This window comes from Rana temporaria, assembly GCF_905171775.1.
Source record: "Rana temporaria chromosome 2 unlocalized genomic scaffold, aRanTem1.1 chr2h, whole genome shotgun sequence".
Lineage (NCBI taxonomy): Eukaryota > Metazoa > Chordata > Amphibia > Anura > Ranidae > Rana > Rana temporaria.
Genome location: NW_024404413.1, coordinates 34,625 through 60,590, shown reverse-complemented (window position 1 = coordinate 60,590; position 25,966 = coordinate 34,625). Strand labels below are relative to the sequence as shown.

General features: G+C 46.9%; 1 protein-coding gene across 1 annotated transcript in view; it reads left to right on the top strand.

Annotated features, from left to right (window-relative positions):
* Positions 1-21,877, top strand: part of CNGA4 (cyclic nucleotide gated channel subunit alpha 4) — a 31,590-nt gene extending 9,713 nt beyond the window's left edge. Inside the window, exons 4-5 of the mRNA XM_040334110.1 lie at positions 13,070-14,065; positions 21,390-21,877. Coding sequence (XP_040190044.1) covers positions 13,070-14,065; positions 21,390-21,793 — 1,400 coding nt within the window. The 3' untranslated portion in view covers positions 21,794-21,877. The remainder of the gene's footprint in view (positions 1-13,069; positions 14,066-21,389) is intronic.
* The last annotated feature ends 4,089 nt before the right edge of the window (positions 21,878-25,966 follow it).

The window sequence follows — 25,966 nt, the reverse complement described above, 5'->3', positions numbered from 1 at the left end:
CCACGTCGTATATTGTATATATCTTCTGCCTGATCCATAATGCCACGTCGTATATTGTATATATCTTCTGCCTGATCCATAATGTCACGTCGTATATTGTATATATCTTCTGCCCGATCCATAATGCCACGTCGTATATTGTATATATATCTTCTGCCTGATCCATAATGCCACGTCGTATATTGTATATATCTCTGCCTGATCCATAATGTCACGTCGTATATTGTATATATCTTCTGCCTGATCCATAATGTCACGTCGTATATTGTATATACCCTGTTTCTCCGAAAATAAGCCCTACCCCGAAAATAAGACCTAGCGTGAGTTTCTGGGATTGCTGCAATATAAGCCCTACCCCAAAAATAAGCCCTAGTTAAAGTCCTTGTAAAAACATGTAATCCGTTCTGTAAAAAGATTATATAATGTGCAGTGTGTCTTCCTTTTGTAACTTTATTGTGGAAAATACCTTATTTACACCACTGCTGGGCACTCACGTGACCCGCCGGAGCTCTTCTCCTCTCCTCCCGGCTGATGTCAGCTGTTTTTTTTTTCACTAAAACTTTATTAAGCCCCTACCCACTGCAGTACTCAGAGTGGGGCTGACGTCATTGGGGATCTTGGGCCCCTCCCTCTGCAGTATTTGGAGTAGGGAAGAAGAGCTCCAGCGGGTCACGTGAGCGGCAAGCGGCACTGTAAGTAAGGTATTTTCCACAAGGAGACACACTGCACATGATATTATCTTTTTACAGAACGGATTACAACATTTTCTAAGGTCTTTAAACAAAGGTTTATTTTTGGGATTACAGAATTTCACAATGCTGACTCCAGAGCTGACAGGGGGAGAAACTTTTTTTGTACATACCATGAATAAATAAGACATCCCCTGAAAATAAGCCCTAGTGTGTTTTTTGTAGCCAGAATTAATATAAGACCCGGTCTTAATTTCGGGGAAACACGGTATCTTCTGCCTGATCCATAATGCGACGTCGTATATTGTATATATCGTCTGCCTGATCCATAATGCGACGTCGTATATTGTATATATCTTCTGCCCGATCCATAATGTCACGTCGTATATTGTATATATCTTCTGCCTGATCCATAATGCCACGTCGTATATTGTATATATCTTCTGCCTGATCCATAATGTCACGTCGTATATTGTATATATCTTCTGCCTGATCCATAATGCCACGTCGTATATTGTATATATCTTCTGCCTGATCCATAATGTCACGTCGTATATTGTATATATCTTCTGCCTGATCCATAATGCGACATGGTATATTGTATATATCTTCTGCCTGATCCATAATGCGACGTCGTATATTGTATATATCTTCTGCCTGATCCATAATGTCACGTCGTATATTGTATATATCTTCTGCCTGATCCATAATGCGACATGGTATATTGTATATATCTTCTGCCTGATCCATAATGCGACGTCGTATATTGTATATATCTTCTGCCTGATCCATAATGCGACGTCGTATATTGTATATATCTTCTGCCTGATCCATAATGCGACGTCGTATATTGTATATATCTTCTGCCCGATCCATAATGCCACGTCGTATATTGTATATATCGTCTGCCTGACCCATAATGTCACGTCGTATATTGTATATATCTTCTGCCTGATCCATAATGTCACGTCGTATATTGTATATATATCTTCTGCCCGATCCATAATGCAACGTCGTATATTGTATATATCTTCTGCCTGACCCATAATGTCACGTCGTATATTGTATATATCTTCTGCCTGATCCATAATGCGACGTCGTATATTGTATATATCTTCTGCCTGATCCATAATGCGACGTCGTATATTGTATATATCTTCTGCCTGATCCATAATGTCACGTCGTATATTGTATATATCTTCTGCCTGATCCATAATGCGACGTCGTATATTGTATATATCGTCTGCCTGACCCATAATGTCACGTCGTATATTGTATATATCTCTGTCTGATCCATAATGTCACGTCGTATATTGTATATATCTTCTGCCTGATCCATAATGTCACGTCGTATATTGTATATATCTTCTGCCTGATCCATAATGTCACGTCGTATATTGTATATATCTTCTGCCTGATCCATAATGCGACGTCGTATATTGTATATATCTTCTGCCTGATCCATAATGCGACGTCGTATATTGTATATATCTTCTGCCTGATCCATAATGTCACGTCGTATATTGTATATATCTTCTGCCTGATCCATAATGCGACGTCGTATATTGTATATATCTTCTGCCTGATCCATAATGCGACGTCGTATATTGTATATATCTTCTGCCTGACCCATAATGTCACGTCGTATATTGTATATATCTTCTGCCTGATCCATAATGCGACGTTGTATATTGTATATATCTTCTGCCTGACCCATAATGTCACGTCGTATATTGTATATATCGTCTGCCTGACCCATAATGCGACGTTGTATATTGTAGATATCTTCTGCCTGATCCATAATGTCACGTCGTATATTGTATATATCTTCTGCCTGATCCATAATGTCACGTCGTATATTGTATATATCGTCTGCCTGATCCATAATGTCACGTCGTATATTGTATATATCTTCTGCCTGATCCATAATGTCACGTCGTATATTGTATATATCTTCTGCCTGATCCATAATGTCACGTCGTATATTGTATATATCTTCTGCCTGATCCATAATGCCACGTCGTATATTGTATATATCTTCTGTCTGATCCATAATGCGACGTCGTATATTGTATATATCGTCTGCCTGACCCATAATGTCACGTCGTATATTGTATATATCTCTGTCTGATCCATAATGTCACGTCGTATATTGTATATATCTTCTGCCTGATCCATAATGCGACGTTGTATATTGTATATATCTCTGTCTGATCCATAATGTCACGTCGTATATTGTATATATCTTCTGCCTGATCCATAATGTCACGTCGTATATTGTATATATCTTCTGCCTGATCCATAATGTCACGTCGTATATTGTATATATCTTCTGCCTGATCCATAATGCGACGTCGTATATTGTATATATCTTCTGCCTGATCCATAATGCGACGTCGTATATTGTATATATCTTCTGCCTGATCCATAATGCGACGTCGTATATTGTATATATCTTCTGCCTGATCCATAATGCGACGTCGTATATTGTATATATCTCTGTCTGATCCATAATGTCACGTCGTATATTGTATATATCTTCTGCCTGACCCATAATGCCACGTCGTATATTGTATATATCTTCTGCCTGATCCATAATGTCACGTCGTATATTGTATATATCGTCTGCCTGACCCATAATGTCACGTCGTATATTGTATATATCTCTGCCTGATCCATAATGCGACGTTGTATATTGTATATATCGTCTGCCTGATCCATAATGTCACGTCGTATATTGTATATATCTTCTGCCTGATCCATAATGTCACGTCGTATATTGTATATATCTTCTGCCTGACCCATAATGTCACGTCGTATATTGTATATATCGTCTGCCTGACCCATAATGCCACGTCGTATATTGTATATATCTTCTGTCTGATCCATAATGTCACGTCGTATATTGTATATATCTTCTGCCTGATCCATAATGCGACGTTGTATATTGTATATATCTTCTGCCTGATCCATAATGCGACGTCGTATATTGTATATATCTTCTGCCTGATCCATAATGCCACGTCGTATATTGTATATATATCTTCTGCCTGACCCATAATGTCACGTCGTATATTGTATATATCGTCTGCCTGATCCATAATGTCACGTCGTATATTGTATATATCTTCTGCCTGATCCATAATGTCACGTCGTATATTGTATATATCTTCTGTCTGATCCATAATGTCACGTCGTATATTGTATATATCTTCTGCCTGATCCATAATGCCACGTCGTATATTGTATATATCTTCTGCCTGATCCATAATGTCACGTCGTATATTGTATATATCTTCTGCCTGATCCATAATGCGACGTCGTATATTGTATATATATCTTCTGCCTGATCCATAATGTCACGTCGTATATTGTATATATCTTCTGCCTGATCCATAATGCCACGTCGTATATTGTATATATCTTCTGGCTGATCCATAATGTCACGTCGTATATTGTATATATCTTCTGCCCGATCCATAATGCCACGTCGTATATTGTATATATCTTCTGCCCGATCCATAATGTCACGTCGTATATTGTATATATCTTCTGCCTGATCCATAATGCGACGTCGTATATTGTATATATCTTCTGCCTGATCCATAATGCCACGTCGTATATTGTATATATCGTCTGCCTGACCCATAATGTCACGTCGTATATTGTATATATCTCTGTCTGATCCATAATGCGACGTCGTATATTGTATATATCTCTGTCTGATCCATAATGCGACGTCGTATATTGTATATATCTTCTGTCTGATCCATAATGCCACGTCGTATATTGTATATATCTCTGTCTGATCCATAATGTCACGTCGTATATTGTATATATCTTCTGCCCGATCCATAATGCGACGTCGTATATTGTATATATCTTCTGCCTGATCCATAATGTCACGTCGTATATTGTATATATCGTCTGCCTGACCCATAATGTCACGTCGTATATTGTATATATCTTCTGTCTGATCCATAATGTCACGTCGTATATTGTATATATCTTCTGTCTGATCCATAATGTCACGTCGTATATTGTATATATCTTCTGCCTGATCCATAATGTCACGTCGTATATTGTATATATCTTCTGTCTGATCCATAATGTCACGTCGTATATTGTATATATCGTCTGCCTGATCCATAATGTCACGTCGTATATTGTATATATCTTCTGCCTGATCCATAATGTCACGTCGTATATTGTATATATCTTCTGCCTGATCCATAATGCGACGTCGTATATTGTATATATCTTCTGTCTGATCCATAATGCGACGTCGTATATTGTATATATCTTCTGCCTGATCCATAATGTCACGTCGTATATTGTATATATCTTCTGCCTGACCCATAATGTCACGTCGTATATTGTATATATCTTCTGCCTGACCCATAATGCGACGTCGTATATTGTATATATATCTTCTGCCTGATCCATAATGCGACGTCGTATATTGTATATATCTTCTGCCTGATCCATAATGTCACGTCGTATATTGTATATATCGTCTGCCTGACCCATAATGTCACGTCGTATATTGTATATATCTTCTGTCTGATCCATAATGTCACGTCGTATATTGTATATATCTTCTGCCTGATCCATAATGCGACGTTGTATATTGTATATATCTTCTGCCTGATCCATAATGCGACGTTGTATATTGTATATATCTTCTGCCTGATCCATAATGTCACGTCGTATATTGTATATATCTTCTGCCTGATCCATAATGCGACGTCGTATATTGTATATATATCTTCTGCCTGATCCATAATGCGACGTCGTATATTGTATATATCTTCTGCCTGATCCATAATGTCACGTCGTATATTGTATATATCTTCTGCCTGATCCATAATGTCACGTCGTATATTGTATATATCTTCTGCCCGATCCATAATGTCACGTCGTATATTGTATATATCTTCTGCCTGATCCATAATGCGACGTCGTATATTGTATATATCTTCTGCCTGACCCATAATGTCACGTCGTATATTGTATATATCGTCTGCCTGATCCATAATGCGACGTCGTATATTGTATATATCTTCTGTCTGATCCATAATGCGCCGCGACGTTGTATATTGTATATATCTTCTGCCTGATCCATAATGCGACGTCGTATATTGTATATATCTTCTGCCTGATCCATAATGCCACGTCGTATATTGTATATATCTTCTGCCTGATCCATAATGCCACGTCGTATATTGTATATATCTTCTGCCTGACCCATAATGTCACGTCGTATATTGTATATATCTTCTGCCTGACCCATAATGCGACGTCGTATATTGTATATATCTTCTGCCCGATCCATAATGCGACGTCGTATATTGTAGATATCTTCTGCCTGATCCATAATGTCACGTCGTATATTGTATATATCTTCTGCCTGATCCATAATGCCACGTCGTATATTGTATATATCTTCTGCCTGACCCATAATGTCACGTCGTATATTGTATATATCTTCTGCCTGACCCATAATGCGACGTCGTATATTGTATATATCTTCTGCCCGATCCATAATGTCACGTCGTATATTGTATATATCTTCTGCCTGATCCATAATGCGACGTCGTATATTGTATATATATCTTCTGCCTGATCCATAATGCAACGTCGTATATTGTATATATCTTCTGCCCGATCCATAATGTCACGTCGTATATTGTATATATCTTCTGCCTGATCCATAATGTCACGTCGTATATTGTATATATCTTCTGCCTGATCCATAATGTCACGTCGTATATTGTATATATCTTCTGCCTGATCCATAATGCGACGTCGTATATTGTATATATATCTTCTGCCTGATCCATAATGTCACGTTGTATATTGTATATATCTTCTGCCTGATCCATAATGTCACGTCGTATATTGTATATATCTTCTGGCTGATCCATAATGCGACGTCGTATATTGTATATATCTTCCGCCTGACCCATAATGCAACGTCGTATATTGTATATATATTCTGCCTGATCCATAATGCCACGTCGTATATTGTATATATCTTCTGCCCGATCCATAATGCCACGTCGTATATTGTATATATTTTCTGTCTGATCCATAATGACACGTCGTATATTGTATATATATCTTCTGCCCGATCCATAATGCCACGTCGTATATTGTATATATCTTCTGCCTGATCCATAATGACACGTCGTATATTGTATATATATATTCTGCCTGATCCATAATGCCACGTCGTATATTGTATATATCTTCTGCCCGATCCATAATGCCACGTCGTATATTGTATATATTTTCTGTCTGATCCATAATGACACGTCGTATATTGTATATATATCTTCTGCCCGATCCATAATGCCACGTCGTATATTGTATATATCTTCTGCCCGATCCATAATGCCACGTCGTATATTGTATATATTTTCTGTCTGATCCATAATGACACGTCGTATATTGTATATATATCTTCTGCCCGATCCATAATGCCACGTCGTATATTGTATATATTTTCTGTCTGATCCATAATGCCACGTCGTATATTGTATATATCTTCTGCCTGATCCATAATGTCACGTCGTATATTGTATATATCTTCTGCCTGATCCATAATGCCACGTCGTATATTGTATATATTTTCTGTCTGATCCATAATGACACGTCGTATATTGTATATATCTTCCGCCTGACCCATAATGCAACGTCGTATATTGTATATATATTCTGCCTGATCCATAATGCCACGTCGTATATTGTATATATCTTCTGCCCGATCCATAATGCCACGTCGTATATTGTATATATTTTCTGTCTGATCCATAATGACACGTCGTATATTGTATATATATCTTCTGCCCGATCCATAATGCCACGTCGTATATTGTATATATCTTCTGCCTGATCCATAATGACACGTCGTATATTGTATATATATCTTCTGCCTGATCCATAATGACACGTCGTATATTGTATATATCTTCTGTCTGATCCATAATGTCACGTCGTATATTGTATATATCTTCTGCCTGATCCATAATGTCACGTCGTATATTGTATATATCTTCTGCCTGATCCATACACACAATCCCCCCGATATTATCTAAAGCCTCGCACGCACCATCGCACTTCCAGCCGACTTTTCCGTGGATTTTTCTCCGAAGGGGGCGTTGGCAGGGCAGGACATCCGGAATTATGGGGCCCCTTACACCGCTTCAGGCATGGGCCTCCTGGAGCAGAGAACCGGGGGGGGGGGGGGATGTGGGTGCTGCCGCCTCAAATTGAGAAGCGGGGGGGGGGGTGTGCCACCACGAATTGACGAATTGGGTGGTTGCACCGGGGACCCCTTACAAAAAAAAAAAAAAATTGTTATATATATATATATATATATATATATATATACATATATATATATATATATATATATATATATATATATATATATATAAAAAAGGTGGGGACCCTTTAATAAAAAGAAAAAAGAAATAAAAAAATATATATTTAAAAAAAAATTGTATATATATATTAAAAAAGAGGGTGGGGGGTTGCCATCCTGGCCCTGGGGATCTCCAGGCCCTTTAATAAAATAAAAAAAATATAAGAAATAAAAAGATATATATATATATATAAAAAAAAGGGGGGGGGGGGTTGCCATCCGGGGGCCCCTTAGAAAAAAAATTCTAAAAAAAAAAAGATTAAAAAAAAAGGGGGTTGCCATCCGGGCCCCTGGGGACCTCTGGACCCTTTAATAAAAATAAAAATAAATAAAAAAATATATAGAAATAAAAAAAAATTATAAAAAAAGTGGGGGGGGGGGGGGTTGCCATCCGGGGGCCCCTTACAAAAAAAAATTATGAAAAAAAATATAAAAAAAGGGGGTTGCCATCCGGGGCCCTGAGGACCTCTGGACCCTTTAATAAAAATAAAAAGAAATAAAAAAATATATAGAAATAAAAAAAAAATTATAAAAAAAGTGGGGGGGGGGGGGGGTTGCCATCCGGGGGCCCCTTACAAAAAAAAATTATGAAAAAAAAATATATAAAAAAAGGGGGTTGCCATTCGGGGCCCTGAGGACCTCTGGACCCTTTAATAAAAATAAAAAGAAATAAAAAAATATATAGAAATTAAAAAAAAATTATAAAAAAAGGGGGGGGGGGGTTGCCATCCGGGGGCCCCTTACAAAAAAAATTTAAAAAAATAATTAAAAAAAAGGGGGTTGCCATCCGGGCCCCTGGGGACCTCTGGACCCTTTAATAAAAATAAAAAGAAATAAAAAAATATATAGAAATAAAAAAAAAATAAAAAAAAGGGGGGGGGTTGCCATCCGGGGGCCCCTTACAAAAAAAATTCTAAAAAAAAAAAGATTAAAAAAAGGGGGTTGCCATCTGGGCCCCTGGGGACCTCTGGACCCTTTAATAAAAATAAAAATAAATAAAAAAATATATAGAACAAAAATTCATTTTTATATATACATATATATATATATATATATAAATAAAAGGGGGGTTGCCATCCGGGGACCTCTGAACCCTTTAATAAAAAGATAAAAAAGATATATAAAAAAATATATATAAAACATTTTTTTTATATATAAATAAAAAAAAGGGGGGGTTGCCATTCAGGGCCCTGGGGACCTCCGGGCCCTTTAATCAAAACAAAACAAAAAAAAGTATATATTTTTTTATGAAAAAAAAAAAGGGGGGGGGGTTGCCATCCGGGGCCCCTTACAAAAAAATTATATATATATATATATATATATATATATATATATATATAATATAAAAAAAGGGGGGTTGCCATCCGGGCCCCTGGGGACCTGTACTGTCTGTACCCCCACCTGATGGCGGCCCTGGGCATTGGCCGTGAGCTTGCTGCATACACGCGGCAGAACATTTTCAGCCAACATTCACCAAACCCACGTGGTTTTTCAACTCTTTACCGCCACCCTTTGGGCAACTTCTGCTATTGTTGTCTGTTTTAGCATTGGTTCTGAGCATGCGTGTTTGTACTTTGGATTTTAGTCCGACGGATTTGCGTACACACGATCGGATAATCCGCCGCACAACACATGTTTTGTCGGAAAATGCGAGAGCATGCACAGCCGACATTTTGTTGTCAGAAATTCCGACAACAATTGTCTGATTGGAGCGTACAGACGGTCGGATTGTCCGCTAAAACAGGTCCGTCTGAGGTTAGTTACCAAAAAGTCAGATCGTGGGCCGGATTCAGAAAGAAGATACGATGGCGTATCTCCTGATACGCCGTCGTATCTCTGAGTTCCGACGGTCGTATCTATGCGCCTGATTCATAGAATCAGTTGCGCATAGATATCCCTAAGATCCGCCAGGTGTAATTGTCTTACCCCGTCAGATCCTAGGCTGCAATTTCAGGCCGGCCGCTAGGTGGCGCTTCCGTATTTTTACGCGAGGAATATGCAAATGAGGATTTACGCTGATTCAGAAACGAACGACCGCCCGGCGCTTTTCTTTTACGTCGTTTGCGTTCGGCTTTTTCCGGCGTATAGTTACCCCTGCTATATAAGGGTTATGTGCGGCGTATCCTATGTTAAGTATGGCCGTCCTTCCCGCGCCGAGTTTTGAAATTTTACGTCGTTTGCTTAAGTCGTTCGCGAATACGGCTGGACGTAATTTACGTTCACGTCGAAAGCAATGACGTCCTTGCGACGTCATTTAGAGCAATGCACACTGGGATATTTTACGGACGGCGCATGCGCCGTTCAAATAAAACGTCAAAAAACGCGGGGTCAACACAAATTTCACTAAAACACGCCCCCTACATCCACATTTGAATTACGCGGCCTTAGGCCGCAAAACACATACGTTACGCCGCCGTAACTAAGGGCGCAAGTTCTTTCTGAATAAAGAACTCGCGCCCAAAGTTAGAGCGGTGTAACGTATCGGAGATACGTTACGCCGGCCGGACAGATACGCCATTGTATCTGAATCCGGCCCCGTGTGTATGGGCCTTAAAGGCCTGTACACATGATCAGACTTTTTGGTAACAAACCTCAGACGGACCTGTTTTAGCGGACAATCCGACCGTCTGTACGCTCCATCGGACAAACTTTTTCGTTTTTTTTTTTTTTCATCGGACAAATGTTGGCTGCGAGAACAGACAAACTTAGGGGAGCATAGGGAGCATTTGCGCGAGTACAAGTACTCGCGCAAATGCTCAGTATCGGTCCCGATACTAGTATCGGTATCGGGAAAACCCTAGTTTGGTATAATGTGGTATAGGGGCAGTCTAGGTTTGGAATAAGTGCTATATAGAGCGCGGTATAGATTGGGTACACTTGGGGCTAGATTCAGCATTGATTTACGCCAGCGTATCTATAGATACGCCGCGTAAATTCAAATCTGCGCCGGCGTATCTTCTTTCTGTATTCAGAAAGCAAGATACAACGGAATTAGGCTAAGATCGGACTGGCGTAAGTCTCTTACACCATCGTATCTTAGGGTGCATACTTACGCTGGCTGCTAGGTGGCGCATCCTTCGTTTTTGGCGTAGAATATGCAAATTACCTAGATACGCCGATTCACAAACGTACGTGCGTCCGGCGGAATTTTTTACGTCGTTTGCGTAAGGCTTTTCCGGCGTAACGTTGCTCCTGCTTCTATGAGGCGTACGCAATGTTAAGTATGGACGTCGTTCCCGTGTCAAATTTTGCATTTTTTACGTCGTTTGCGGAAGTCGTCCGTGAATAGGGCTGGACGTAATTTACGTTCACGTCGAAACCAATACGTCCTTGCGGCGTACTTTGGAGCAATGCACACTGGGATACGTCCACGGACGGCGCATGCGCCGTTCGTTCAAAACGTCATTTACGTGGGGTCATGGTTTATTTACATAAACCACGCCCACCTCTTCACAATTTGAATTGGGCGCGCTTACGCCGGCCCATTTAACCACTTAAGGACCAGACCAATATGCTGCTACATGACCCAAGGGGTTTTTACAATTCGGCACTACGTCGCTTTAACAGACAATTGCGCGGTCATGCGACGTGGCTCCCAAACAAAATTGGCGTCCTTTTTTTCCCCACAAATAGAGCTTTCTTTTGGTGGTATTTGATCACCTCTGCGGTTTTTATTTGTTGCGCTATAAACAAAAATAGAGCGACAATTTTGAAAAAAATGCAATATTTTTTACTTTTTGCTATAATAAATATCCCCCAAAAACATATATAACATTTTTTTTTCCCTCCGTTTAGGCCGATACGTATTCTTCTACCTATTTTTGGTAAAAAAAATCGCGATAAGCGTTTATCAATTGGTTTGCGCAAAATTTATAGCGTTTACAAAATAGGGGATAGTTTTATTGCATTTTTATTAATTATTTTTTTTTTACTACTAATGGCGGCGATCAGCGATTTTTTTCGTGACTGCGACATTATGGCGGACACTTCGGACAATTTTGACACATTTTTGGGACCATTGTCATTTTCACAGCAAAAAATGCATTTAAATTGCATTGTTTATTGTGAAAATGACAGTTGCAGTTTGGGAGTTAACCACAGGGGGCGCTGTAGGAGTTAGGGTTCACCTAGTGTGTGTTTACAACTGTAGGGGGGTGTGGCTGTAGGACTCACGTCATCGATCGAGTCTCCCTATAAAATGGATCACTCGATCGATGCGCCGCCACAGTGAAGCACGGGGAAGCCGTGTTTACATACGGCGCTCCCCGTTCTTCAGCTCCGGGGAGCGATCGCGACGGGGCGGCTATAAACGAATAGCCGCGCCGTCGTCCCGGATCGCTCCCCGCGGGAATCCGCCCGCCGCATGTAGCGGGGGGGGGGGTCCCGGTCGGACCCCGACCCACATCTAGGCAGGGACGTACAGGTACGCCAATGTGCCTGTACGTGCCATTCTGCCGACGTATATCTACATGCGGCGGTCGGGAAGTGGTTAAGCTACGCCGCCGTAACTTAGGAGGCAAGTGCTTTGTGAATACAGCACTTGCCTCTCTGACTTACTGCGGCGTAGCGTAAATACGATACGCTACGCCGCCATACAAATACGCCGCCCTACCTGAATCTAGCCCTTGGTCTCCTGCTCTCAGTGGCTCAGCCCCTTTTTGGCTTGTCACTGTATTCTGATTGGAATCAACGCGTTTCAAGGGACAGAAGCTCATTTCCTCAGGAGGGCTTGGGAGAACACAACACCCGCTCAATTATACAAGGAAGAATATATTTGTCGTATTCTACAAAATATATGCTCTTCAAACTCCTCAACTCCCCCTAATACATTATACAAACTGCATGCAACAAAAGTAGAGCTGGGATGAGGGAGAGTTTTGCTCGGGGGTGGGCTTTAGATATTCAGTCCCGAAATCCTCTCCTAACAAGGCTCTCCTTTCATCTTCTTTAGGGTTCTTGAAAGAAGGGATCCTGGTGAGGGACAAGAAGCAGATCGCTCAGCTGTATCTGAGCTCCTCCAAGTTCCGTTGGGATATCCTTTCCGTGCTTCCAACTGACTTCCTTTACTTCAAGTTTGGCATCCACACTCCCGCCGTCCGAATTAACCGCTTCCTTCACGTACATCCTCTCTTCGAGGCCTTCGATCGCACAGAGACTCGAATCCCCTACCCAAACGTTTTCCGGATCTGCAAACTGATGGCCTACATCTTTGTGGTCATCCACTGGAACAGTTGCGTTTATTTTGCCCTGTCCAGCTACATCGGCTTTGGCAAGGACCAGTGGGTGTACCCCAACATCTCTGACCCGGAATTTGCCAGGCTGGGGCGTCAATATCTCTACAGCTTCTACTTCTCCACCCTCATCCTCACCACTGTGGGGGACGTTCCCGCGCCCAAGCAGGGGGAGGAATACCTTTTCATGACGGCGGACTTCCTCATTGCCGTTCTGGGGTTTGCCACCATCTTGGGGAGCATCAGCTCTGTGGTGGCCAACGTCAACGACGCGGATAAAGCCTTCTACCCCGATTACGACCAGATCAAGCAGTACATGAAAATGTACAAGGTCAACAAAAGCGTGAGGAAGAAGGTCATCGCCTGGCATCAGCACCTTCAGATCAACAAGAAGATGACCAACGAGAACCAGATCTTGATGAACCTGCCGGAGAAGCTGAGGGTGGAGGTGGCCGTCAGCGTCCACATGTCCACGCTGAGCAAAGTGCAGATCTTCCAGAACTGCGAGAAGGGCCTGCTGGAGGAGCTGGTGCTGAGGCTGAAGCCGCAGGTCTACAGCCCCGGGGAGTATGTGTGTAAGAAGGGCGACATTGGGCGCGAGATGTACATCATCAAGGAGGGGAAGCTGGCGGTGGTGGCAGACGACGGGGTGACGCAGTTCGCTGTCCTCGGGGAAGGGAACTACTTTGGAGAGATAAGCATCCTCAACATCAAAGGTAGGTCATGACTTTGGTTCGTTAGCAAAACTGTACCCCAAGGAAAGGTCTTTGATGGGGTTTCCAGAATGTATATCTGTCCATCCAGTTCTGAGATTTACACAGCTCTGCCATCCAGAACAGAGCAGGAGACTTGAGTTTTTTTCTGCGGCAGTAAAACTTCAGGTCTTGTCCCCCCCCCCCCCCCCCCAGCCTGTGATTGTGTCACGTACCTGGCGGTAGAGCCTGATATGCAGAGGACAGCCTCTCTTACAGCTCTGACTCCAGGCCCCTGGTAGAGCAGACAGGAGGCGTAAGAGTGCAGAGTCGCACGAGTGCCTGGCAGGATCGCTGATAATGTCGCTGGACTGGAACCCCTGAAGGGACGGCAGAGGAACACCGGTACAGGAGAAGACCAGGAGCAGCTGTCAGCAGATAGCAGGAACTGGCTTAAAACAGGAACACCACAGACAGGAGAGCAGATGTCGCTGCGGGTGGGGTGGATGCTCAACAGGACTCAGAAGGGCTGGAGAGATAGCAGGTGCAGGCAGGCCGGGTCATACACTGGCGGACAAGTCAGGAACAGAAGCGTAGGCTGGAGCAGAGTCAAGGTACAGGCTGGGTCATACACTGGTGGACAAGTCAGGAACAGAAGCATAGACTGGAGCGGAGTCAAGGTACAGGCCGGGTCATACACTGGCGGACAAGTCAGGAACAGAAGCATAGACTGGAGCAGAGTCAAGGTACAGGCCGGGTCATACACTGGCGGACAAGTCAGGAACAGAAGCGTAGGCTGGAGCAGAGTCAAGGTACAGGCCGGGTCATACACTGGTGGACAAGTCAGGAACAGAAGCGTAGGCTGGAGCAGAGTCAAGGTACAGGCCGGGTCATACACTGGCGGACAAGTCAGGAACAGAAGCGTAGGCTGGAGCGGAGTCAAGGTACAGGCCGGGTCATACACTGGCAGACAACCCAGGAACAGAAGCGTAGGCTGGAGCGAAGTCAGGGTACAGGCCGGATCATACACTGGCGGACAAGTCAGGAACAGAAGCGTAGGCTGGAGCAGAGTCAAGGTACAGGCCGGGTCATACACTGGCGGACAAGTCAGGAACAGAAGCGTAGGCTGGAGCAGAGTCAAGGTACAGGCCGGGTCATACACTGGTGGACAAGTCAGGAACAGAAGCGTAGGCTGGAGCAGAGTCAAGGTACAGGCCGGGTCATACACTGGTGGACAAGTCAGGAACAGAAGCGTAGGCTGGAGCAGAGTCAAGGTACAGGCCGGGTCATACACTGGTGGACAAGTCAGGAACAGAAGCGTAGGCTGGAGCAGAGTCAAGGTACAGGCTGGGTCATACACTGGCGGACAAGTCAGGAACAGAAGCGTAGGCTGGAGAGGAGTCAAGGTACAGGCCGGGTCATACACTGGCGGACAAGTCAGGAACAGAAGCGTAGGCTGGAGCAGAGTCAAGGTACAGGCCGGGTCATACACTGGCGGACAAGTCAGGAACAGAAGTGTAGGCTGAAGCAGAGTCAAGGTACAGGCCGGGTCATACACTGGCGGACAAGTCAGGAACAGAAGCATAGGCTGGAGCGGAGTCAAGGTACAGGCCGGGTCATACACTGGCGGACAAGTCAGGAACAGAAGCATAGGCTGGAGCGGAGTCAAGGTACAGGCCGGGTCATACACTGGCGGACAAGTCAGGAACAGAAGCATAGGCTGGAGTGAAGTCAAGGTTCAGGCCGGGTCATACACTGGCGGACAAGTCAGGAACAGAAGTGTAGGCTGAAGCAGAGTCAAGGTACAGGCTGGGTCATACACTGGCGGACAAGTCAGGAACAGAAGCGTAGGCTGGAGCGGAGTCAAGGTACAGGCCGGGTCATACACTGGTGGACAAGTCAGGAACAGAAGCGTAGGCTGGAGCGGAGTCAAGGTACAGGCCGGGTCATACACTGGCGGACAAGTCAGGAACAGAAGCGTAGGCTGGAGCGGAGTCAAGGTACAGGCCGGGTCATACACTGGCGGACAAGTCAGGAACAGAAGCATAGGCTGGAGCGGAGTCAAGGTACAGGCCGGGTCATACACTGGCGGACAAGTCAGGAACAGAAGCATAGGCTGGAGTGGAGTCAAGGTACAGGCCGGGTCATACACTGGCGGACAAGTCAGGAACAGAAGTGTAGGCTGAAGCAGAGTCAAGGTACAGGCTGGGTCATACACTGGCGGACAAGTCAGGAACAGAAGCGTAGGCTGGAGCAGAGTCAAAGTACAGGCCGGGTCATACACTGGCGGACAAGTCAGGAACAGAAGCGTAGGCTGGAGCAGAGTCAAGGTACAGGCCGGGTCATACACTGGTGGACAAGTCAGGAACAGAAGCGTAGGCTGGAGCGAAGTCAAGGTACAGGCCGGATCATACACTGGCGGACAAGTCAAGAACAGAAGCGTAGGCTGGAGCGGAGTCAAGGTACAGGCCGGGTCATACACTGGCGGACAAGTCAGGAACAGAAGCGTAGGCTGGAGCAGAGTCAAGGTACAGGCCGGGTCATACACTGGTGGACAAGTCAGGAACAGAAGCGTAGGCTGGAGCAGAGTCAAGGTACAGGCCGGGTCATACACTGGCGGACAAGTCAGGAACAGAAGCGTAGGCTGGAGCGGAGTCAAGGTACAGGCCGGGTCATACACTGGCGGACAAGTCAGGAACAGAAGCGTAGGCTGGAGTGGAGTCAAGGTACAGGCCGGGTCATACACTGGCGGACAAGTCAGGAACAGAAGTGTAGGCTGGAGCGGAGTCAAGGTACATACTGGGTCATACACTGGCGGACAAGTCAGGAACAGAAGCGTAGGCTGGAGCAGAGTCAAGGTACAGGCCGGGTCATACACTGGCGGACAAGTCAGGAACAGAAGCGTAGGCTGGAGCAGAGTCAAAGTACAGGCCGGGTCATACACTGGCGGACAAGTCAGGAACAGAAGCGTAGGCTGGAGCAGAGTCAAGGTACAGGCCGGGTCATACACTTGCGGACAAGTCAGGAACAGAAGCGTAGGCTGAAGCAGAGTCAAGGTACAGGCTGGGTCATACACTGGCGGACAAGTCAGGAACAGAAGCGTAGGCTGGAGCAGAGTCAAAGTACAGGCCGGGTCATAAACTGGCGGACAAGTCAGGAACAGAAGCGTAGGCTGGAGCAGAGTCAAGGTACAGGCCGGGTCATACACTGGTGGACAAGTCAGGAACAGAAGCGTAGGCTGGAGCGGAGTCAAGGTACAGGCCGGGTCATACACTGGCGGACAAGTTAGGAACAGAAGCGTAGGCTGGAGCGGAGTCAAAGTACAGGCCGGGTCGGTATTGGGCTGGCAGCGAGGTAGCAGGAGGAGCAGGCAGATGCAAAGTCAAACAGGCCGGATCAGGTGCAGGCAGGAAGCAGGAGGGTCAAGGACAAGGTAACAGGAACAGGAATCGGATACTGTAGAACGGACAGCACCTGAGTCTGGGTACTGACCCAGTTTAAATAGCCTGTCTTGCTCCAAGACTGTCACGGGGTGCGCGCCGCGGCACGTGCTTGCGCACCAGCGGCGTTCTGGCAGGAGCTGAATTACAGGCCATCTTCTTCGGCTGCCATCTTGGATGTTGGCAAGCCCTTCCTGACAGATTGGATGTTCAACCACTTTACCGCCTGTAGGACGTCATATGAAATCCTGGACTTGAAGGGGAGATATCGGAATGATGTCTGCAGCTACAGACATCATCCCGTCCCCCCCCCCTTTTTTTTTTTGGACGATTCCCTAATATGTCAAAGCCATCCTAGCGGCTGATTAGCTGCTGGATTGCTTTTGGAGGCAGTGGTAGGGGACATCCTACCCCCTCCCTCCTGGCGCTTCTTGGGGCTCTCCTGTGTGATCAGGGAGTCCAGGATACGACCTGGTGGAGACGCCGGGTTAGCATAGAGCTGGCCGATGTCCGGATGGTCCCCGGCCAGCTCTATGATCATGACGTATGACATCACTTCCGGCTCTGGCAGATGTAGACACCGCCATTTTTTTCCCTGGAAAGCGGAAATCAATTTTTATTTTCTATCTCACCGTTTCCAAGGTAGAGGAGAGATCTGTGGTCTTATAGACTCCGCTAAAGATCCGCTGACCTATCTGATTTACGTTACGCCGCCGCAAGTTTTTGAGGCAAGTGCCTTATTCAGAAAGCACTTTCCTCTAAAGTTGCGGCGGCGTATCGTAAATCCTCCGGCGGAATTCAAATTCCGTGGCTAGGGGGCGCATGCGCCGTCCGCAAATTCTCCCAGCATGCATTGCTCCAAATGACGTCGCAAGGACGTCATTGGTTTCAACGTCCGGCCGTATTCGCGAACGACGTCAAAAATTCAAAACTCGGCGCGGGAACGACGGCCATACTTAACATAGGATACGCCGCACTTACCCCTCCTATAGCAGGGGTAACTTTCCGCTGGAAAAAGCTGAACGCAAACAACGTAAAAAAAAAGCGCCGGGCGGTCGTTCGTTTCTGAATCGGCGTAAATGCTCATTTGCATATTCAACGCGTAAAAGATACGGAAGCGCCACCTAGCGGCTGGCCTGGAATTGCAGTCTAAGATCCGACGGTGTAAGTCACTTACACCTGGCGGACCTTAGGGAGATCGTGGGCCAGATTCACGTAGAGATACTCCGGTGTATTATCTCCTGATATCTACAGATACACCATCGTATCTCTGACTTACACTGGTCCTATCTATGCGCCTGATTCATAGAATCAGTTACGCATAGATAGGGCTAGATCTGACAGTGTTACACTGTCGGATCTTTTTTTCAATTTAAAAATGGCGCTGGGGGCGTTCCCGCTGATTTACGATAAATAATATGTAAATCAGCGAGATACGCAAATTCACGAACGTACGCGGACCCGTCGCAGTGTTCTTACGTCGTTTCCGTAGCGGTTTTCCGTCGTATACTTACCCCTTCTTTTATCAGGCGCAGCCAATGTTAAGTATAGCCGACGTTCCCGCGTCGAATTTTAATTTTTTAACGTCGTTTGCGTAAGTCGTTCTCGAATACGGACGGACGTCGTTTACGTAAGCGTCGCAACCACTGAGGTCCTAGCGACGTCAGTGGGAGCAATGCACGCCGGGAAATTTTGCGGACGGCGACTGCGCATTTAAATCGGCGCGGGAACGCGCCTGATTTAAATAGTACACTCCCCTAGCCGCGGAATTTGAATTCCGCCGGGGGATTTAGGATCCGCCGTCGCAAGTTTGGAGGTAAGTGGTTTGTGAATTTGCCACTTGCCTTCTAAACTTGCGGGAGCGGATCTTAATTCACGTAGAACGAGCGGATCTATAGATCCGCTGCGCTACGTGAATCTGGCCCCTTAGGTAGATTCAGGTAGAGTTAGGTCGGCGTATCAGTAGATAAGCCGACCTAACTCAGAATCTACGCCGACCTAAGTTTAAGTGTATTCTCAATTAGAGATACGCTTAAACATATCTAAGGTACGACGGCTTGCGCCGTCCTATCTTAGGTTGCAATATTTCGGCTGGCCGCTAGGTGGCGCTTCCATTGCGGTCGGCGTAGAATATGTAAATCAGTAGATACGCCTATTCACGAACGTACGCCCGGCCGCCACAGTACATTTACGCCGTTTACGTAAGAGATAGGCCGCCTAAAGTTAAAGCTGCCCCCTAGGTGGCGTAGACAATGTTAAAGTATGGCCGCCGTTCCTGCTTCGAAATTCGAAAATTTTACGTCGTTTGCGTAAGTCGTCCGTGAATAGGGATTTACGTAGTTTTTACGTCCACGTCGAAATCAATAGGTCCGTGCGGCGGACTTAGCCGCAATGCACACTGGGAAATGTAGGCGCCTGGCGCATGCGCAGTTTAAAAAAAACGCCAATCACGTCGGGTCAAGCCTCATCACCATAAAACACGCCCCCTCAGACAAATTTGAATTAGGCGCCCTTACGCACGCCCGCCCGCTTTAGGCTACGCCGCCGTAACTTAGCAGGCAAGAACTTTGAGAATCAAGTACTTGCCTCGCTAACTTACGGTGGCGTAGCCTAAACACGCTAAGCTACGCCGCCGCAAAGTTGCGGCAATCTCTCTGAATCTACCTAATCTATGCGTAACTGATTCTATGAATCAGTCGCATAGATATGACGGCCGGACTCAGGAGATACGCCGTCGTATCTTCTTTCTGAATCCGGCCCCAGATGTCTCCATAAAGAGGACCTGTCATGCCTTATTTTTATCACAAGGGAAGTTTACATTTCTTGTGATAGGAACAAAAGTGATAAAAAAAAAAAGAAGAAAATTAAATACAGGGAGAGTGTAAAAAAATAATAATAATCATATAAAAAAAAAAAAGTGCCCCAGCCCCCTCGCGCTCGCATATGTAAATGGTGTTCGCACCACACATGTGAGGTGTCGCCGCGATCGTTAGAGCGAGAGCAATAATTCTAGCCCTAGACCTCCTCTGTAACTCAAAACATGCAACCTGTAGATTTTTTTTTTTAACGTCGCCTATGGAGATTTTTAAGCGTAAAAGTTTGCCGCCATTCCACGAGCGGGCGCAACTTTGAAGCGTGACATGTTGGGTATCAATTTACTCGGCGTAACATTATATTTCACAATATAGAAAAAAATTAACTAACTTTATTGCTTTTTTTTTTTTTTTTAAGTGTATTTTTTCCCCAAAAGAACGTCCAGTATCAGGGCCATCGCTTAATGCAGGGCAAAAGGGGAAGCTGCCTTGGGCCCAGTCATTGTTATGGGGCCCAAAGCAGCTGCCCCTTGAGCCTGCGCATAGCTGATGAGTGAATTAGGGAGGGGCCCAAGAAAATGTTTACCCGGGGTCCAATCAATATTAAAGATGGCCCTGTCCCTGGCCTGCCCCCTTTCATTCATTGGCTTTCAGTTTTTCTGATCATGGAGGCTCGGCACCACATGTCTCTGATCATGGAGGCTCGGCACCACATGTCTCTGATCATGGAGGCTCGGCACCACCTGTCTCTGATCATTGAGGCTCGGCACCACCTGTCTCTGATCATTGAGGCTCGGCACCACATGTCTCTGATCATGGAGGCTCGGCACCACATGCCTCTGATCATGGAAGCTCGGCACCACATGTCTCTGATCATGGAGGCTCGGCACCACCTGTCTCTGATCATGGAGGCTCGGCACCACATGTCTCTGATCATGAAGGCTCGACACCACCTGTCTCTGATCATGGAGGCTCGGCACCACCTGTCTCTGATCATGGAGCCTCCATGGTCAGAAAAACTGAAAGCCAATGTTCCCACCATCTCCCTAGAGAAGTACTAACCAGTGATATCCCTCCTGTGCTCATCTTGTCCAGGTAACACCTCCGGGAACCGTAGAACAGCCAACATAAAAAGCATCGGCTACTCCGACCTCTTCTGCCTCTCGAAGGAGGACCTGAAGGAAGTCCTCACCGTGTACCCCGACGCCAAAGCCATCCTGGAGGAGAAGGGACGGGAGATCCTCCTCAAGATGAAGAAGCTGGATGAGAAGCTGGCGGCCCACCTGGAGGCCAAGCAGCAGGAGATGGAGGAGACGGTGCTGAGGCTGGAGGCCAACCTGGAGTCTCTGCAGACCAAGCTAGCCCGGCTCCTGGCTGAACTGGAGTCCAGCGCCAGAAAGATCCTCCAAAGGATTAAACGCATGGAGTGGGAGATCGGCCTGTGGGAAGAGGAACCTACAGAGGACAAACCCACCGATGGTTCAGAGGATGAAGAGTGACCCAACGATGGGAGTCACTAGAAATTAGGGTTGTCCTGATACCAATTTTGTGCACTTTTTTTCAAGTACTCGCCGATATCGATACCTTTTTTTTAATGTCATGTAACAGTTGCAGTTTTTTTTTTTACAATTTTTAGGGGGAGGGGAAAGTGGATTCTCAGTGTGTTTTTTTTATATTTTATTTACATTTTTATTTTTGAAAAAAATAAATATTTATTGCAATTTTCTTTATTTTTTTAATAAGCCCTGTTGGGGGTCTTTGGTGAGATATCAGGGGTCCTAACAGACCTCCCTGACATCTCCCCTTTGAGACAGAGAAAGGGACTAAGGACACAGATTCCCCAGTCCCTTTCTCAGCAGCCTCAGCTAAAATGAATGGAGAGAAGCTCCTCTCCATTCATAAACTGAAGCATCGTAAACACAGGTTACGATGCTCAGTTATGTGAATGGACAGAGTCAGTGATCACCGATCATTCGGAAAAGGTAGGAGCCGGGTTTAGCCAGACAAATTGAGCGGCGAGAGCAGCACGGAGGGGGGGGAAAGGAGCACAGAGGGGGGAAGACAGCACAGAGGACAGAGGGGGGAAGACGGCACAGAGGGGGAAAGACGGCATGGAGGGGGAAAGACGGCACGGAGGGGGGAATACGGCACGGAGGGGGGAAGACGGCACAGAGGGGGGAAAGACGGCACGGAGGGGTGAAGACGGCACGGAGGGGTGAAGACGGCACGGAGGGGGGGAGACGGCACGGAGGGGGAAGACAGCACGGAGCACGGAGGGGGGAAGACGGCACAGAGCACTGAGGGGGGAAGACGGCACGGAGGGGGAAGAAAGCACGGAGCACTGAGGGGGGAAGACGGCACGGAGGGGGGAAGATGGCACGGAGGGGGGAAGACGGCACGGAGCACTGAGGGGAAAGACAGCACGAAGCACAGAGGGGGGAAGACGGCGCGGAGCACAGAGGGGGGAAGACGGCACGGAGGGGTGAAGACAGCACGGAGGGGGGAAGACAGCACAGAGGGGGACAGTCAGCGGTGATCGGTGTGGCTTTAGGGGGAGTTACAAGCACCGATCACCGCTGTACTCTGGGAAATGCTTGGTATCGGTACCGATACTAGTATCGGTATCGGGACATCCCCCGTGTGGTGAGCCTCCATCCCTGTGCAAGACTAACCCGGGGCTGAGGGAGGACGGCACGGAGGGGTGAAGACGGCACGGAGGGGTGGAGACGGCATGGAGGGGGGGAGACGGCACGGAGGGGGAAGACAGCACGGAGCACGGAGGGGGGAAGACGGCACGGAGCACTGAGGGGGGACGACGGCACGGAGGGGGGAAGACGGCACGGAGGGGGGAAGACGGCACGGAGCACTGAGGGGGAAGACAGCACGAAGCACAGAGGGGGGAAGATGGCGCGGAGCACAGAGGGGTGAAGACGGCACGGAGGGGTGAAGACAGCATGGAAGGGGGAAGACAGCACGGAGCACAGAGGGTGGAAGATGGCACGGAGGGGGAAGATGGCATGGAGCACGGAGGGGGGGAAGACGGCATGGAGCACGGAGGGGGGAAAACGGCATGGAGGGGGGAGACGGCACGGAGGGGGGAAGACAGCACGGAGCACTGAGGGGGAAGACAGCACGGAGCACTGAGGGGGGAAGACAGCACGGAGGGGGGAAGACAGCACTGAGGGGGGAAGACAGCACGGAGGGGGGAAGACAGCATGAAGCACGGAGGGGCGAAGACAGCACGGAGGGGCGAAGACAGCACGGAGGGGGGAAGACAGCACGGAGCACGGAGGGGGGAAGACAGCACAGAGGGGGACAGTCAGCGGTGATCGGTGTGGCTTTAGGGGGAGTTACAAGCACCGATCACCGCTGTACTCGGGGAAATGCTCGGTATCAGTACCGATACTAGTATCGGTATCGGGACATCCCCCATGTGGTGAGCCTCCATCCCTGTGCAAGACTAACCCGGGGCTGAGGGAGCAATATGACTGCGCTACAAAACTTCCAAGGAGCCACTATAAACACTGGAAGAGAAGGACCAAATCCAGGAGATTCTGCTATTAATGTGAAGTTGGCAAGTCAACTTAATGATTCGAAAGGGTCCATTAATAATAATAAGAAAATTGCTGTGCTTTTCCAAATGATTCCTGTTATGTGTTTAATATGTTTATTTCCTATAATCCTCAGCTCCATCTAGTGGCCCTAATGGTCGAAGACCAGAGGGACATGGTACTGGGTGGAAGACCAGAGGGACATGGCACTGGGGGGAAGACCAGAGGGACATGGCACTGGGGGGAAGATCAGAGGGACATGGCACTGGGGGGAAGACCAGAGGGACATGGCACTGGGGGGAAGACCAGAGGGACATGGCACTGGGGGGAAGACCAGAGGGACATGGCACTGGGGGGAAGACCAGAGGGACATGGTACTGGGGGGAATATCAGAGGGACATGGTACTGGGGGGAAGACCAGAGGGACATGGCACTGGGGGGAATATCAGAGGCACATGGCACTGGGGGCAGACCAGAGGGATAAGGCACTCGGGGGAATATCAGAGGCACATGGCACTGGGGCAGACCACAGGGACATGGCACTGGGGGCAGACCAGAGGGATAAGGCACTCGGGGGAATATCAGAGGCACATGGCACTGGGGCAGACCACAGGGACATGGCACTGGGGGCAGACCAGAGGGATAAGGCACTGGGGCAGACCAGACGGACATGGACTTTTTTACTTCTGCTAATTCTGCTCTCCCTCTTCCTATGTACAAGCCTCCCTCCTCCTCCTCCTCCTCCTCTGCCTTCTCTCTCTAGAATCGGGTCTCTTCCCCGTTCTCTTGCTGTCTCCTCTGCAACCCCCATCGATCCTCCTCTCTCTCTCTCTCCCTCTCCTATTCTACCCATTCTCATCATCAGGAGCCCCTGTGTGCGGCTCCACGCTTGCATGTCCCCACTTCCCCCTTTCATTCAGGCTGGCAGTGAGGAGAGGATCTGCAGCACAGCGGGAGGGAGTACAATCCAGCGCCGACATTCACACACATGAATGCAAAACTGTCCTCACTCGCCCCCAGCTTAAATCCACTCGCCAAATGCGAGCGGGCGAGTGGAAATTTTGAGGGCTGTATGGTGTATATATAATATGTTATTAATAATAAAATAAATATATGTGGTATAGTGCAGCCCTCAAAATTTCCACTCGCCTACTAGCATTTGGCGAGTGGATTTAGGCTGGGGGCGAGTGATGACAGGGCTGCATCTCCCTCCAATCTGTGCCTACACTTAGAGGCCCGATGAGATTGGCGGTCGAAGAGGAAAGGTGCATGCTCGGGAAAAGTAGTCTGTTGAGCCGCGCACAGGCAGAGCAGTACACAGGTGCTCTCCTTACAATTCTCATTAAGCCATGGGACCCAACAGTATGACCTCTCTGAGCCTGCCCCCCTCCCCCGACCAATGTAGCTGGAGAGCAGAAAGTAATGAGTGAGGTGGAGGATTGCAAAAATGACCACTCCGGTGCAGCGCTCACTGAAAGTTGTCCTGACATGAGAGCGGCAGCCTTCTAGTTTGTGCAGTTTTCTTCTCCTTGTGCTCTATGTAAGTTTAGCCTGAGCACTGTGAACAGACTGGTCTCAATGTGTGCTGTGCGCTGTCAGTGTGCGCTGTCAGTGTGCGCTGTCAGTGTGCGCTGTGCTATGGTGTCAATGGCTGTGCAGTTGTGTGGATCTCAGCGCTGGATTGTACTCCCTCCCGCTGTGCTGCAGCTCCTCTCCTCTCTGCCAGCCTGAATAAAGGGGGAAGTGGGGACATGCAAGCGTGGAGCCGCACACACAGGCTCCTGATGATGAGATGAATGGGAGAGAGAGAGAGGATGGATGGGAGTTACAGAGGAGACAGCAAGAGAATGGGGAAGAGACCCAGTTCTAGTGCCCTGTCCCTCTGGTCTGCCCCCAGTGCCCTGTCCCTCTGGTCTGCCCCCAGTGCCATGTCCCTCTGGTCTGCCCCCAGTGTGCCCTGTCCCTCTGGTCTGCCCCCAGTGCCATGTCCCTCTGGTCTGCCCCCAGTGCCCTGTCCCTCTGGTCTGCCCCCAGTGCCCTGTCCCATTTTGTTAAAGTTGTTGTTGGTAATTTTGTAACTTGATTCTGCATAAAACATTGTAATTCCATGAGATAATCTAC